The sequence below is a fragment of the Sorghum bicolor genome, chromosome 1 (assembly GCF_000003195.3).
Source record: "Sorghum bicolor cultivar BTx623 chromosome 1, Sorghum_bicolor_NCBIv3, whole genome shotgun sequence".
NCBI classification, from domain to species: Eukaryota; Viridiplantae; Streptophyta; class Magnoliopsida; order Poales; family Poaceae; genus Sorghum; species Sorghum bicolor.
This window is the reverse complement of record NC_012870.2, coordinates 68,564,417-68,579,090: the sequence shown is the minus strand read 5'-3', so window position 1 is coordinate 68,579,090 and position 14,674 is coordinate 68,564,417. Positions and strand designations below refer to the sequence as shown.

The 14,674-nt window shown below is 47.8% G+C and overlaps 3 protein-coding genes across 4 annotated transcripts; all 3 read right to left on the bottom strand.

Annotated features, from left to right (window-relative positions):
* On the bottom strand, positions 300–2,297 carry LOC8084011 (probable pectinesterase/pectinesterase inhibitor 21). The gene has a single exon (XM_002465351.2). It carries the CDS (start codon positions 2,138–2,140, stop codon positions 434–436), a length of 1,707 nt encoding a protein of 568 aa, XP_002465396.1. The 5' UTR covers positions 2,141–2,297; the 3' UTR covers positions 300–433.
* Positions 5,864–7,508, bottom strand: LOC110430400 (chaperone protein DnaJ-like). 2 transcript variants are annotated; one of them, XM_021448141.1, is made up of 5 exons: positions 7,095–7,508; positions 6,862–6,949; positions 6,713–6,783; positions 6,450–6,506; positions 5,864–6,361 (listed from the first exon to the last, which is right to left on the bottom strand). In XM_021448141.1, the coding sequence occupies exons 1-5, from the start codon at positions 7,236–7,238 to the stop codon at positions 6,215–6,217; spliced, it is 507 nt and encodes a 168-aa protein (XP_021303816.1). In that variant the 5' UTR covers positions 7,239–7,508; the 3' UTR covers positions 5,864–6,214. The 2 variants fall into 2 exon arrangements, with proteins under 2 accessions (XP_021303816.1, XP_021303770.1); XM_021448095.1 differs by having other exon boundaries at positions 5,864–6,364; positions 7,095–7,503.
* Positions 10,413–12,287, bottom strand: LOC8081104 (F-box protein CPR30). Its single transcript, XM_002465350.2, has one exon. It carries the CDS (start codon positions 12,042–12,044, stop codon positions 10,848–10,850), a length of 1,197 nt encoding a protein of 398 aa, XP_002465395.1. The 5' UTR covers positions 12,045–12,287; the 3' UTR covers positions 10,413–10,847.

Here is a 14,674-nt window from a genome sequence, read left to right as displayed (position 1 = left end):
AAACTTTAAGGGGATACTGGGATATATGGGTTGGGATAGGGAAATAAGGGGTAGGATGGATTTGAACCCCATGTTTCTTTTTCATTTAAAATGAATTGGTTATAATTTTTTTAGAGATTTAATCATATCTTAATTTTTACTAAAAAAACATATACAGGGAAAGCCATCTTTAAAATCATCCTTATGATGATCAAAGTTGTCAGGTTTGATAGTTCGATTGCCAAGATATCTGGAAAAATGACTTCTTTGATTTTTTTTTATTAATAACTTATTACCAGTTTATTTCGGGGCAACCCAAGTTCCAAACACTATGCACATTAGTTAATTCTGCACGGCATTTCTTTTTCAAATATATATAAACAGCAGTCACAATAGTCTCCAACCCAACAAACTAAACCCATGGTACGTACATGTCAGTGCCACATGTCGCTCGTCAGTGTATCCTGCCAGACTGGTTCTGCGGCAGCAGCCCCGGGATGAATGGCACGCCGAGCTGTGGGAGCCAGTGCTGGCCCTGGATGAAGCTCTCCACGGTGTACTTCTGCAGCGCGTGCTGGTAGGTGATGTTCTTGACGCCCCTCCACTTGACACGCTTGCTCGTGTCGGCGCCGGCCCCGCGGTTCTCCACCTCGGCGTAGTAGCAGGTGCTGAGGCCGAAGTCGCCGAGCCACGGCAGCCACCCCTTGGGGTCGATGAAGCCCCCGATCTCCGACTGGATGTAGAGCGTGCGCGAGTGCTCCTTCCACGGCCGCCCCAGGAAGGTCCTGAGCTTGCCGTCGCCGGCGCTCTTCTCGAACTCCGGGTGCGGCTCGATGGTGCAGTTGTGGATGACGGTGCCGCCCGCCGACCTCCTCTCCTTGCGGCCCTGCGCCGTCACGATGTTCTGCTGGTTGTCCATGCACTTGCGCACCTGGATGAGGCAGTTCTGGAACACCACCTGCGCGTTGCCGAAGATGAAGTCGATGGTGCCCGTGATGACGCACTCGCGGTAGTACTGCCGGCTCGTGTGCGTGTACAGCGTGTCCTGGTACCCGTCGAACCGGCACTCGTAGAACGCCGACATGTCGCTCTGCACCCGCAGCGCCACCGCCTGGTGGTTCTTGGCGCCCGCCGTGTTCTCCACGCCGATCCCGCGCATCAGGAACCCGTTCCCGAGCGCCTCCATCGTCGCCGTGTCCTTGGTGGTGATGTTCATCATGAAGCTCTTGTCGCCCGTGATCACCGTCTTGGTGGCGCCGTCGCCGACCATCACCAGGTTCGTCACGTTCCGGGGCACGGACACGTACTCCCTGTACGTGCCGGCCTTCACGTACATGACGTACGTGGCGGCGCTCTTCACCGGCACCTTGGCCAGCGCCGCGTTGATGGTCCTGAAGTCGCCGCTGCCGTCCTTGGCCACCGTCACGTCCGGCTTGAAACCCTTGTCGCCGGGGGAGACCTTCCGCAGCCGGCGCTTGGCGTCGGGCATCCACGACGGCACGCCGCCGGCGTGGTCCGCCAGGAGCCGGCGGTGGAAGCTCGGGATGCCCAGGTTGGCGAGCGTCTCGGAGAACTCGTCCACGAGCGCCAGGATGTTCTCCGTCAGCTCCTGCGAGCTGTTGAGCGCCCTGCGCATCTTGCCCGCCGCCGCCGTCGTCGTGTTCTCGAACCCGTCCAGGCACGTCTCCTGGTACGTGAGCGCGGAGCTGAGCCACGTCCGGAGGTCGTCCACGGCGCTCTTGAAGTTGGTCATCTCGAAGCCGCCCAGCCTGTCGAAGGTCGTCTTGAGGTCGTCGATGGCGTAGTCCAGCAGCTCCCTGCAGTTGTCGAGCGCGCCCTTGGTGCGCGGGTCGTTCTTGAGCTCGTTCAGGACGGCGGACTCGCGCACCGCCTTCTCGATCCGGTCGGACGTCACCTTGAAGATGGCCTTGGCCAGGTCCGTCGGGCTGGTGGCGTTCCCGGCAGCCGCCCTGAGCGCCTTCTCGCACGTCTCCCTGTAGTCCACGGGCTGGCAGAAGGACTTGATGGACTTCACCGACGTCGACATCTCGCCCTCCTCCCTGCTGTCGCCATCGCCGCTGCCTCTCAAGGACACGACGCAGATGGTGGCGACCACCGCCACCACCAGGACGGTCGACGCGCCGATGACGGCGCCTTTCATGGTCGGAGACAAAGCACCTCACCCGTCTATATATATGTCCCTATCTGCGCGCGCGCGCACACGCGCACAAACACAGTATAATGGAATGCCTTTAGGTAGGTATTTGGTGCCCCCAATCACACCAATAGAAGGCTCGACACTGTGTGTTTTGGTGTGATTGGAGTACCTAGCAAAGAGCGTCGAGACGAGTTTTTATACTGCTACAGGCAGCGTCAAATTTGGGACAGGGGGCGAAGACGACGGTTGTGCATCGGTGTTGGAGCCGAAGTGAAGGGAGAGCCACACCAGCACAACGACGACGGACGGTGGTTATTGCTGCTGCGTTTGTTCAATTTTTTTTTTTTCGTTTGGGAATATTTTTTTCTTTGAGAGAAGACGATTCGGCCTTTTAGCGGAAATGATCTAAGAAGGCCTCGCATAGCCTGGCCCAGCCAGCAGCAAGCAACAGCGTTGCTGGGCTCCAAGACTGGAAAGGATGAGGCCCATAAACAAATTTTTTTATTGAAAACAAGACTCATAAATAAATTGTTTTACAATCTCAACATAGGCACTCATAGTGCACACACACTTACCTCTATTAATACAGGTATGCAAACCCTACCGTACGAGCACCTTTGAAGGACTGAGCCCATAAACAATTTTTTTATTGAAAATTAGACTCATTAAATTGTTTTACAATCTCAACATAGGCACTCACAGTGCACGAGCCAGCAGATCACGAGATTCACAAAGTTACCACTGAAAATATAGCACCGTTAAATTCTAAAATAAATCTAGGAAAATGTGAGCACCCGTGCTAAGTCGAGGACTTAAGGGGATGTTTGGTTGCAAGCCATAGTTTACCACAACTAACTTTAGGCAAGTGTGGCAAGCCACAAAAAGTGTGGCTAGTAAATTGGTTGCCACACTTTGCCATAACTTTGCCACACTTTTTAACTCTATGACATGTGGAGCCCAAAAGAATCATACCTAAACTTAGTTGTCAACCAACACTTGCCAACTTTGTCAAACTTGCCTAAGATAAAGTGTGGCAAACTGTGCCTAGCAACCAAACAGCCCTTCCATCCGTCAGGCCTGAGCCGCGTATCTGGATATCCACCATAAGAAATTCATCTAGCTAATCTATGATTAGTTTGCCATAAACAAATTGTTTATGGGCCACTGTGACAGTGTTACCACAATACAAAATCTGAAAAAAGAATATATGGTCCATACGAGGTACAACCACCAAGTCGCCAACTATCATGCGAAAAAAATTGTAGTTAAAAAACTATCAAGCAAAAAAATCAACATGATACAAAATGTCACGTGTAATGAAGCAAAATAAGACAAATATCGATGAACAGTAGCGTTGTATTGAGTAGCGACTTTACAGATTTTTTTTCTTCCACAAATCTCCATTTCTCGACCATTCCTTCCATCTCATGAAGAATGACGGGGCTCTGTTTCGCGACATGGACGGGGATAGTTAGCTCTGTCAGCACCGTCCAAAACTTGACTTTTCTGGACACATTATTATTTCTCGAAGTTCCTCTGACTTCACTTTGGTATGAGTTCGTTGCTGAACGGCGAAGCAGCTGCTATCTGAAATCTGATCCATGTAGCCCGTATCGACGTGAAACTGGACGGTAATGAGCAGCCGACATCCGTGGCGGAAACAGCAGGCGTAACTGGAGCAGTAAAATACTCGGAAGCACGCGAGATTGGTGTCCTCGTGCAAAGCTGGTTTTCCACGACAGAAGGGCCTTCATCACATGGATAGTGGATCGCATTCGGCTGCAAATCCGAACACGTCAGACCTTGTGTAGTTGTATTCAAAATCTAAAAACTTTTTAAGATTTCTCATCACATCAAACCTTGCAGTACATGAAACATTAAATATAAATAAAAAATAATTAATTATATAGTTTATCTGTAGTTTCCAAAACGAATTTTTAAGCTTAATTAGTCTATAGTTAAAAAATATTTACCAAATACAAATGAAAATGCTACACTAAACAAGGCCTCAGTTTTCCCAAAAAAGTAAGTGGCAGGCCTTGTTTAGTTCCTTCACGAAATTTTTTCGCGACACTGTAGCACATTCGTTTGTTTGTAGTAATTATTGTCCAATCATGGATTAATTAGGCTCAAAAGATTCGTCTCATAAATTTCGACTAAACTGTGCAATTAGTTTTTATTTTTGTTTATATTTAATACTCCATACATGCATCTAAAGATTCGATGTGACGGAAAATATTGAAAAGTTTTTGGATTTTGGGTGGGAGTAAACAAAGCCCAAATTGAATGTGTGGTAGAAATATAAAGGCGAGGTACGGTATACGCGCCCAAGTGTTGTGCTTGTGCGGCAGGTATCGCGTCAGCTGCTACGGGCCAAAGGGGTGTCGATCTCAACTCTCAAGTCAAGCGAAGCAGTGCCTGCCCCCCTGCAGATTCGTGAACCAGCAGACGGCGGGCATCGGCTATCGGCCATCGGCGTCAGGCGGCGGAACTTGCCTTGCGGCGGCAGCCGGCAGGCGGGGACGAAGCAAAAAGATAGGCCCGATTTACCAAATCCGGGCGTGACGCCGAAACAAAAGAGCGTCCACAAACGAAGAAATGGTCCAGTGGCGGAGCCCGGACTGTTCCAGCCTTACAGAGAGATATTTTTCTCTCACGCATGGATATGGATACTTCGGCAAGGAGGCATTGGTTTACTACGCTACGCCTCAATTAAATTAAAAGAAGGAAAAGAAACAAGCATGAGATCGCGTTCTCGTCATCGGTGACCATGTTGCAGCAGTGACAGTTGTAGGAGAGAGTCTGTTCTTTATCTGAAAAGTCATGATTTATTATAAAAGAAAAAAAATACTATTAACTATCAGAAAAAAATACGATTTATAAGAGCAGCGAACGGGTCTAGAATGAACAGACGGACGGGTGCCTGAACCATCTCGAGTCGAGTCAGGTGGCGCCGTGACCCTGCCTGTTTCTTCGCTTTCAGTTTCAGAAGCGAGCAGGGATCCGGGACCGATAACGCATTCCGCTGGTGAGAGGTGAGTCGTTTCCGTGGACCACGGAGACCCAGGGGCCCAAAAGGGCGGCCTTCACCACCACACCACAAGTAGAGAGAGCTACTCGACCGGCGACGCATGCATTCACGTCGCGTGATACGCTCCGGGTCCGGGCCTGCCGATGGATGTCACATTTGCACCCCGAACACTCGAGTCCTCCGCGGCCAACCACGGAGGAAAAAAAAAAAATCCTCTGGTCCAGACCAGACGGCGACACTGGCCTGGCCCCGGGCAACTTGGAGCGGGAAAAGGCACCGGGCTCGCAGCCAGGCGATTTTGCCAGCAGCCCAGCACCATGTTTTCGCTTTCGTTCGTACGCGATGCGGATCCGGGAGGAGTCCAGAGCGCGGCCCGTATCCATCACCGCCAATTTCGACGCGGACGCGCGCAAACACTGCATAAATCCCCAACCGTCATTATAATGCCAGGGTACAAGTGAGCTGTGAGCGTGAGCGTAAGCTTAGCTGCAACTAGAACCATCGTCGGCCCAGCTGCGGCACCATGCCTGCTGAGCCATGACTGACAAGGCCACGTCCGGCTGCTTTTCAAGTTTACCGGAAGACGCCAACGTGGCCACCAGGCCGGTCGGCGCCGGGGACTGCAACACACGACACGCATCAGTGAGCGAAAATGGCAAATGGAACAGTCAGGGTGCCAGGGACAAAAAAAAAAATTGGGGCACGAAATCGAAATGTCGACGAGATTTAATTAAAATAAAAAATCAGAGTCCCCGGCCCGGCCACGCGTCCGCCAGTTGTTGCGGCGGCGGCGCCGGTATCCAACACCACCCAACCCCCAGCTTACACAATCGACCACCGCTACACACAGGAGGCGTAAATCTACATCAGATCATCATCATCAGATTGGCCTAAAAAGGGTGAAATCTTTATTCTTCTTTTTCCAGAGGCAGAGCCTCCCTCGCGTTGCTTGCTGACCTTTCTCCGGTCCCTTTCACCAAAAGCGTACGAGTACTCCGCAGCTACTACGGCGGGGCGCGTGTACATCTCGTACACCGGCGCGCCGGTCACCTGCGCGCCTGCTGCGGCTGCGGGTACGGCGCGACGCGCGTCCGCCGGGCACCGTCGGCCGCCGGCGGCGGCACGCGCCCGCCCACGCCGTCGCCGTTCACGATGTCCTCTAGCATCTTCTGCAGGTCCTCCAGCGTGTCCGGCTTCTGCACGGAAGCTAAGGTTAATTACAATAAACAAATAATAAATCCGCGTGGTGGTGGTGGTGGTGGGTGGGTGCGTTGCGCCTACCTCGTTTTTCACGTTATCCATCATCACCAGCATCTCCTGCATGAAGTCGGAGAAATCCTGGCCGTCCGAGAGCAGAGCAGATAAATTAATTTCTTTTCTTTTCTTTTCTTTTCATTAGGATGCATGATGCACATATAATATTCGCGCACGAAATGGCAAAAGGATTTGATTGAATTCGACGAACAAATAAGCAGCAGGAACCAGGAAAAGAAAAGAAGAAAAAAAAGGACGAGAAACGAAACCGAGATGCTCTGCTGATTCACCTGGTCGTCGTCGTCGAGGGGATCGAAGAGCCCGGCGTCGTACATGGCCTTCTTCCCCTTGTCCGACAAAACTGCGCCAACCAACCAAACAAGCAATTCGATCAAATCTCGTGAAAGCCAAGCATAACCAAACAGGTACTAGGCCTTACCGGAGTACGCCTCCTGGATCCGCTGGAACCGCCGCTTGGCCTCGCCGGCCGCGCCTGGATCGCTGGCCCACCGGTCCGGGTGCCACTTCTGCGCGCCCACGGCAAGAGATCGGAACATATGAGCGGGTCTGTTCGGGAGGGGAGGGAGGAAACAGAAACACACAGAACCCAACCAATCAAACACCGGCCGGCGCGAGGCCGCCGCGCGCGCATGCACAGCAAGCGGAACTCACCATCGCGAGCCTCCGGTACGCGGTGCGTATGTCGGTGGCGGAGGCGTTCTTGCGGATGCCGAGGAGCGCGTAGTAGCAGCACGTCGACGCGCCGCCGCTGCCGCCGCCGCCGCCGCCGGAGGCATTGCCGGATCCTCCGTCCATGATGATGTTGGAAGCGCTGGCGCAGCAGCAGCAAGCGGAACCGGGGGGACCCCGCGGCGACGACGACGACGCGGCGCGACGCAGGGCGAGGCAGCAGCGCTACAAAGGCATCGAATTGGAAGGGAGAAGGCGAGAGATGGATGGATGGATGGATTCCAAGGGAGGGATGCGAGAGAAAAAAAAGTTTTTATTCCGCGGGGAGGGCGTGAGAAAAATATCTCTTTCTGTGAACGAAATACGAGTAGGCGTGTGTGCTTTGGTCGTCGGGGGTTGGGGCCAGTGAAGGTTCCAGAGCTCGTGGCCGCGGCGAGATATTTTCGAGCGACAGCTCCAGGATTCGCCACCGGGGTTCGCGGCTATTTACGAGATTGGGATCGGTTTCCGGACTGTGGAATTTTCTTGCCTTCTAGACGCGCTGCGTGGGCCTCGATGACTTGGGCTCTGACTATTTGTTAGTGCATTGTTAATGGGCCACGAAGATTGCTACTCCGTATTGACGACCCGTGCAACTTCTGAAAGGTTTTTGAAGAAAAGAAAAACATTTTTGCATTCTGAACTATGGTTATAGTATAGTCTAGGATCTATTCTCAAACTTCAAAACCAGATAAATCGTCTCCGTCACTTATTAAAATTATTTAAGTGTTTCTTCATCTTTTAATTAAGAAATCTGGAAAAAAAGACAATTGATAAGATTTTAAAACCACAAAAAAGATATCTCTAATTTTCAAAAGTCTAAGAAATATTTGAGATAGATTAGGAAATGAGATAGATTATAATATTTTGTGATTTTTCTAAACTTATTCAGTATTTTTCTCATTTTTCCTACGTCGAAGTCTAATTTCACGAAGCTTCTAATATAATTCAACAGGCTCTAAATATTTTTCTTGAAAATTTAGAAATCATAGATAAGATTTTCAGGGTTTTGAAACATTTTCAAGTGTTGATAAAAATCAATTAAAAGGGATAAGCCATCTTAAAAGCCACTTCTCACCAAGACATGTGGAACTCTTGTATAATCACCGAGCAGTTGTGTCAATTCGAGATGTCTGTCCACTATAATTAAAATACCAAAGATTAATCAATGAAAAACACAGTTCATATTCATTTCTTCTTTTGTTCTTGTTATTATCTTTACATTCAAACGGATTACTTCTTTTGTTCTTGTTATTATCTTTAAATTCTCAAACGGATAAACGGGGAAGCTCGCTAAATAGCACGCGAGCGACTCTTGCTCACCTTCCGTCGTCGATCGGTTCCTTGCCATCGCTCGTCTCCGACCCTACTGCTGTGCATTGCTCCCGCCGCGGAAGAAAAGACGGAGATGAAAGCTCACCTCACTGTGGAAGTCACCATTCATCTTCCTCTAAGGCCCTGTTTAGTTCCCCACCCAAAATTTTTTCATCCATCCCATCGAATCTTTGGACACATGTATGGAACATTAAATGTAGATAAAAAAATAAACTAATTACACAGTTTAGTTAAGAATCGCGAGACGAATCTTTTAAGCCTAGTTACTCCATGATTAGCCTTAAGTGCTACAGTAACCCACATATGCTAATAACAGATTAATTATGCTTAATAAATTTGTCTTGCAGTTTCTGACGAGCTATGTAATTTGTTTTTTTATTAGTTTCTAAAAACCCCTCCCGACATCCTTCCGACACATCCGATGTGACACCCCAAAAATTTTCGTTCCCAATCTAAACAGGCCATAACACGATCTGCTCGACTTCCTCAAGCGGCGGCGGCGGCGGCAGGCGGGCGATGAGAAACGCGAGCTTCTACCTTTTCCTTGTGTTGGTGAACAAATTAAGGCCCTATTTGGTTCCGCTAGCTGAAATTATTTTAGCTACTCTTAGATGACTAATAGAATTAAACTATTTTAGCTCCTTTTAGTCAATATGTTTAAAATTTTAGTTACTAAGACTATCTCCAACAATCATCACCCAAAATACAAGACCCATTTGTCCTTTGGGTAGCGCTACAGGTAAAAGGTTCCATACCTATTTTTAGTCTTATCTAACAACAAGACCTAAAAGACAACACTCTCTGCGAATGGGTCTCGAGGAGAGAGAGTATCCAAATTTGGGTTGTGCCTCTCCTGATACCCAAAATGGATCTTCTGTATGGGTACTCTGTTGGAGGCTATAGGTATTGTGTTAGAGACCTATTTTGAATTTGGGTTTCCAAATGGGTCTCCTGTTGGAGATAGCCTAAGTGTTTAAAGTTTAGCTAGCTAGCTCTAAGAGCGAAGCACCGCATGTGTCAGCGAAGCCTCTTCGCCCAGCAAAGTAATAAAGCCCAAAAAGCTCGGGTACTCTTGTTGGGCCTTATCCACACCCCAAAGCAAACACTGATAAGCGTCCAGGCTGACGATTTCATGGACCAATTCCTATGTACATACATGATTCTCCACGAAAGAAATTCGTTCGCAATAACGTTCATCAGTCTTCCGATTCAAAGAAGGCATCATCAGGATTCTGCAGCTTCGGTTCCACAATGCAAGGATCCAATTGAAATAATTACTAAGCAAAACTGGCAGTAAAACATGTGTAAATACAAAACTGCCCTAGTCTTCATTCCTGAATCTGCAATACCTAAATCTTCTCGCCATCAAAGCCATGTAACAGAAGACTCATATTCCATATCTATTTTGCATTTTGCATGGCTGTCATGCGGCCCAGTATTGATTTATTGACTGCCTCACATGCGACGGAGTAATAATCACAGTGAAATGGACAGTTTCACATGACAAAAACTAACCAAGGCGTCTCAGCGCTACAGCTTAAGCACTCTACAAAAAAGCACTGCAACAAGAAGAAACATTAGACATTAGCTAGAATGCCAAACGGGCTAGGAAACTCAGTGAGTGTGCGGCTCAGCACTTTGAAACGACACCAAATTCAGGCCGCAATTGAATAGTTCCATCTCAACATAACAGATACCAGAAGCATCAAAGCACCTTTCACTAATACGTACATTAAAACCAAATATAGGAATTCCATGCTGTACCAAAAACACTACAGACCTACTGACGTACAAAAACATTTTTCCTTCTATTACCCAAAATCGTTAAATGCACAGAATTGTATTCCTAAACTGTGGACAAGTAAACATAATGCTGTAGAACACCTAAGTATCAGTATCAAGTCAGTTTTCATAGAATCGTATCAGTTTTGACTGATGCACCGAAGTGTAAGTAATGCATAGAATTGGTTCAGTTTTCACTAATACACCGAAGTATCAGAGCTACTCGCCTAGGACTACACCAATTGTGGTGCAGGCAGATTGCCTTATCCCAATTATACAGTAAAACCTGAACATTTCCAGCACAAAGTGTGTTTACTAATAAAATGTCAAATCAGAAAATGCATGCAACTAAAAAGAAAAGTGAAGCCCTGATCATATCTTTCATGCTGCCAAGAGCAGCCAACAGTCTGAAACTCTGAACTCTGAAACATAAGGTTCATATCAGCTTTGCACAAGACGAGATATTAATGTGAGATGAAAATGTCTCTCTCTCTCTTTTTCCAAATCAAGAGAAACGATCCAATATCATGACCACACAACCAAAACCCTCACAGAAATCATATCCCAATCCAATAGTCATCAGACGAAATGTGGTTTGTTGGGACTATGGTTCTTCATCGGAAGCGATGCATGAGGAACAAGGCTCCGCTTAAGCATATGTGGACCAATCTCCAGCAAGCTGCAATCACACGGCAAATTTGCAACTGAATTGCCCTCCCTGTCATAGCCCAGCAGGCGATTCATGAGATCAACCAGCACATCTCCCTCATGGGACACAACAACAGCAGTCCACAAATCGAGCAATCCAAGGAAACGGCTGATATCTTCCACCGGCAACTCAATGCGGTACTTGCAGACCCAAACATTGGATTTGTAGTCCTCCAGAAACCACAGATCAACCCTCGAGGGCCCGTCATCCCCATAAGTCTCGCTCCAGCTACTTGACATGGCAAGAGCACCCTCCATGTCAAGCAGCTTCACATTCGAGACGAGCTGGTTGTTCACGTTGACGGCGGGAGAAGGCATCAACCGGAACACTTCGGCGACCGTGTCGAAGACGGCTATGGACTCGGGTCTTGACGAGACAGGGGGCCAGTGAAGGTTGCCATGGAGGAGGACGGGCGGTGTGTGCCGCGCAAACCAGGTGTGCCATGAGGAGTGTATTGGGGATACCTGACGACTGACCAGCCTCTGCTTCCTGGTCCCGGCCGCCATGACGTAGTAGTAGTAGTTTCCATCTCCATGGCGCCGGAAGTAGAGCACCCGGTAGTCGTCCGAGATCCTGTGCGAGTAGAGTCCTGCGATGGTGTGGTCGCGGTGAAGGGGTGGGAGGCGACCCCAGTGGCGCGTGGTCGGGTTGCAGAGGAATAGGTGGTAGTCGGAGGATAGGAGGAGGACCCCGTCGCAGGAGCCATGGAGAGCGAGCCTCCTCTCACGGTCACGGGCCATCCACCCATTGCCGTGGCCCGAGAATCTGACGACAGTCTGCAACTCGACGGCGCGGAGGTCGAAGACCGCGAGCCGGTACTCGCTGACCTCCGGGTCGCCGACGTCGTTGAGGATGAAGTAGACGAGGGGCAGGGAGGGCTGGCGGCGGTGGTGGGCGAGAAGGAAGCTGCGGTCGGAGGCGAGGCGGAGCCAGGAACTGCAGACGGCGCGGCAGCGGACGACGAACTTCGGGGGCAGGCGGAGGAGGATGTCGTGCATGATGTCTTCAGGTAGATCCAGCCAACCGCCCTGCTGCCGCGGCTGCGCTCTCGCTGCCTCGGCCATCATCGTCGCCGCCGCCCGTCAGTTGGCTGGTGCCGGCAGGACGTCGCGCCGCGCCCACGCTGCCCCAGCCAGGCCGAGGCAGTTCGGGAGCAGAAGGATTCGGGATTTGGGGAATTTGGGTAGGTTCGTTGCAATTGCAATGGCAAACTAGGCAACGCCTTTATACCAGAAGAACGAACGAGCCACGGCGCGTTCAATGTGGAGAGGCGCGGGCGCGCTGCAGAATGGCCGTCGTGGGCCGGGGGCAGGCCGGAACGCCGGAGTGTCCCTCCCCGGAGTAGAGTTCAGAGTTCAACTCTTTAATTCAAACAAGGGGCTGAGCAGCCAGCCATGCCACGATAGCAAAAAAAAATTCCACCCTTGGATCCAGTATTTACGATGTATATTTACTCTCAGCGATCTGATGTCTAGAGCTTTCTCGGCTTCTCCCGACCCAGTACACCGGTAAAAAAAAAGTCCGGCCTCTCCCCTTCTCTTTCATCGTCACTCCCTCCTCCCTCGACGCGGACACAGCGACGGTGGCAGCCGCCCTCCTCCTCCTCCTCCCCCTCTCACCCATCGGTCTCTCCCTCTCCCTCTCGATTGAAAATTGATTGCTTTTCTCTAAGACGATATTAGATCATTAAACTCTGCAAGGTCAGTTATGCCTACTATTTTTTGAAAAACATTGCAAAAACATACATGTTGGGCAAACTATGTGGACGCCAAAGATAAAGATTTTGGGTCGGTTTTTATATCGCCTAGCTGCACTGAGATATTGTCCTCCATATTCTTCTGGGGTAATTATCTAAAAAAAAAGTGTAATATCGTTGTTTGTTTTTTTCGTGAAATGCATTCCATTCTAATCACTGGATGACCAGTAATAAAAAGAAGAAAAAAACCTATGCAATGAAAACAAGGAGAATCTTAGGAATAACTTAGCTTTTGATAGACTTGCTGAACTGATTTAGTATTTATTAGCTTTGTGTAAAGGAAACAAACAAATCTCCTACCCTGACATAGTGATTGCATATGTGTTGCACATATATAAAAAATAAAGATCCTGATCAGTAGAGAAAAGGCAGCGCCCTGCAAACTTTGTTAGGCCAGTTAATGGTCCCAGGAATTTTCAAAAATGCTCACAGCCATCCTTGAATTTAATGGCTAATTGGTTGCTAGCTAATTGGTGCTTTCATTTTTGTTCTTTTTCTATGTGATACTGATGCTGATGCTTTAAATAAATTAAGAAAAAAGGATCTTCAACAAGCTTCTTAAGGATCAGCTCGATATTATGAATACACGTTTACTTCAGGTGACCCTTCTATGCCTATCCTATTGGCTCCAATTCCATTCCATGTAAAACCTTTCATTAGTGTCTTATTTGGGGTTGCTCATATGTGAGCAACAAATGCCACTTCTGGTCAATGGTGGGTTATTAGAGTAATGCATCAGGTACAATTTGCTAATAACCCATGAGTCTTTTTGAACTATTAATAATAAATAATAGTGAAATGTGGTCCGCCAAAATGCTTCTTCAATGAATGAAAATTTACTACACATTCTCTGTCTTAAAATAGCTGGTTTCTGTGCTTTACTATGGAAATTTAAAATTATTTTTTGCAGTGCTATACTAAATCAAATTATTAGGGGAGCTCACAAGATGAAACATAATCTCAGTGATCCAACCATCGTATTGTTTTCTAAAAATCTATGAAGTAGTCCATGTTCTGTAGAGTTTATGAACTACTACTGTTTTTGTTGTTTGATATAACTGAAACTTTTTACAAAGATTGGACACTGTTGCTACTTTGTTAAGTTTATTTGCTGCCGACTCCTGTTGTTGCTTAAGTTTATTCGCTGCCAATTTCCGTATCTTCTGTAACCTTGGCATGCTTACTCGCCCTCATGGGCGATGGGAGTCTGATCATAGCTGGAAGTTCAACTTATTGTTCCTGTATAAACACTGAACCTTATTGTCTAGCAAATTTGGCAGGTACTTTAGATCATATGTAATATTTTGTATATATAAATGTGCTTGCTACATTGTGCTTTAGCCTGTTATATATATAACCATCATCTACCATATTATACCATAACCCACCAGCATAGCCATTGTTTGTTTCAGACGTAGTTCTTCCACCAGGTTGTAATGTATATAGATAAAGACATCTTGGCTATACAAATAATCACAACCATGATATCTATTTCTTACATGAATGAATCTCAGCAGTTCCCCCACAAAATTTCAGACGCAAAAATGAAAGAGTATTTGGATAAAACTGAAGAACTTGGTGCAGTGCTTGCTACTTTCATTATCTTCTTTTCTTGCCGCTGTATAAAGTATGGCCTTTGATCTCCTCGAGGCCCCCACAAAATTAGAAATGCCATTTTTCATTGCTTTGCTTATCTGATGGACTACACATCCATATGAACAGGTGTTCATAGCGACGCTCATGCCTTACAATTATGAGTTTAGCATATTATATGTGTGCAAATCAACCACTAAATCTGTTAAATCTTACTCAAATTAATTGCTGGCATACCTTTTAAGTTCATGCTTAAATTGTTTGTACAATTTTATAATAATCTCTTTAATAGTGCATTGAAGGAAGTAATCAAGTTCAAGGTCCCATTCAACGCTGTCTCTCACTGAG

Coding starts and splice junctions, on each gene's coding strand:
- LOC110430400 (XM_021448095.1), bottom strand. CDS start 7,238: ATGGACGGAGGATCCGGCAATGCCTCCGGCGGCGGCGGCGGCGGCAGC. Junction 6,950..7,094: donor CGTACCGGAGGCTCGCGATG/GTGAGTTCCGCT, acceptor GTGGGCGCGCAG/AAGTGGCACCCGGACCGGTG. Junction 6,507..6,712: donor CCCTCGACGACGACGACCAG/GTGAATCAGCAG, acceptor TCGGACGGCCAG/GATTTCTCCGACTTCATGCA.
- LOC8084011 (XM_002465351.2), bottom strand. CDS start 2,140: ATGAAAGGCGCCGTCATCGGCGCGTCGACCGTCCTGGTGGTGGCGGTG.
- LOC8081104 (XM_002465350.2), bottom strand. CDS start 12,044: ATGATGGCCGAGGCAGCGAGAGCGCAGCCGCGGCAGCAGGGCGGTTGG.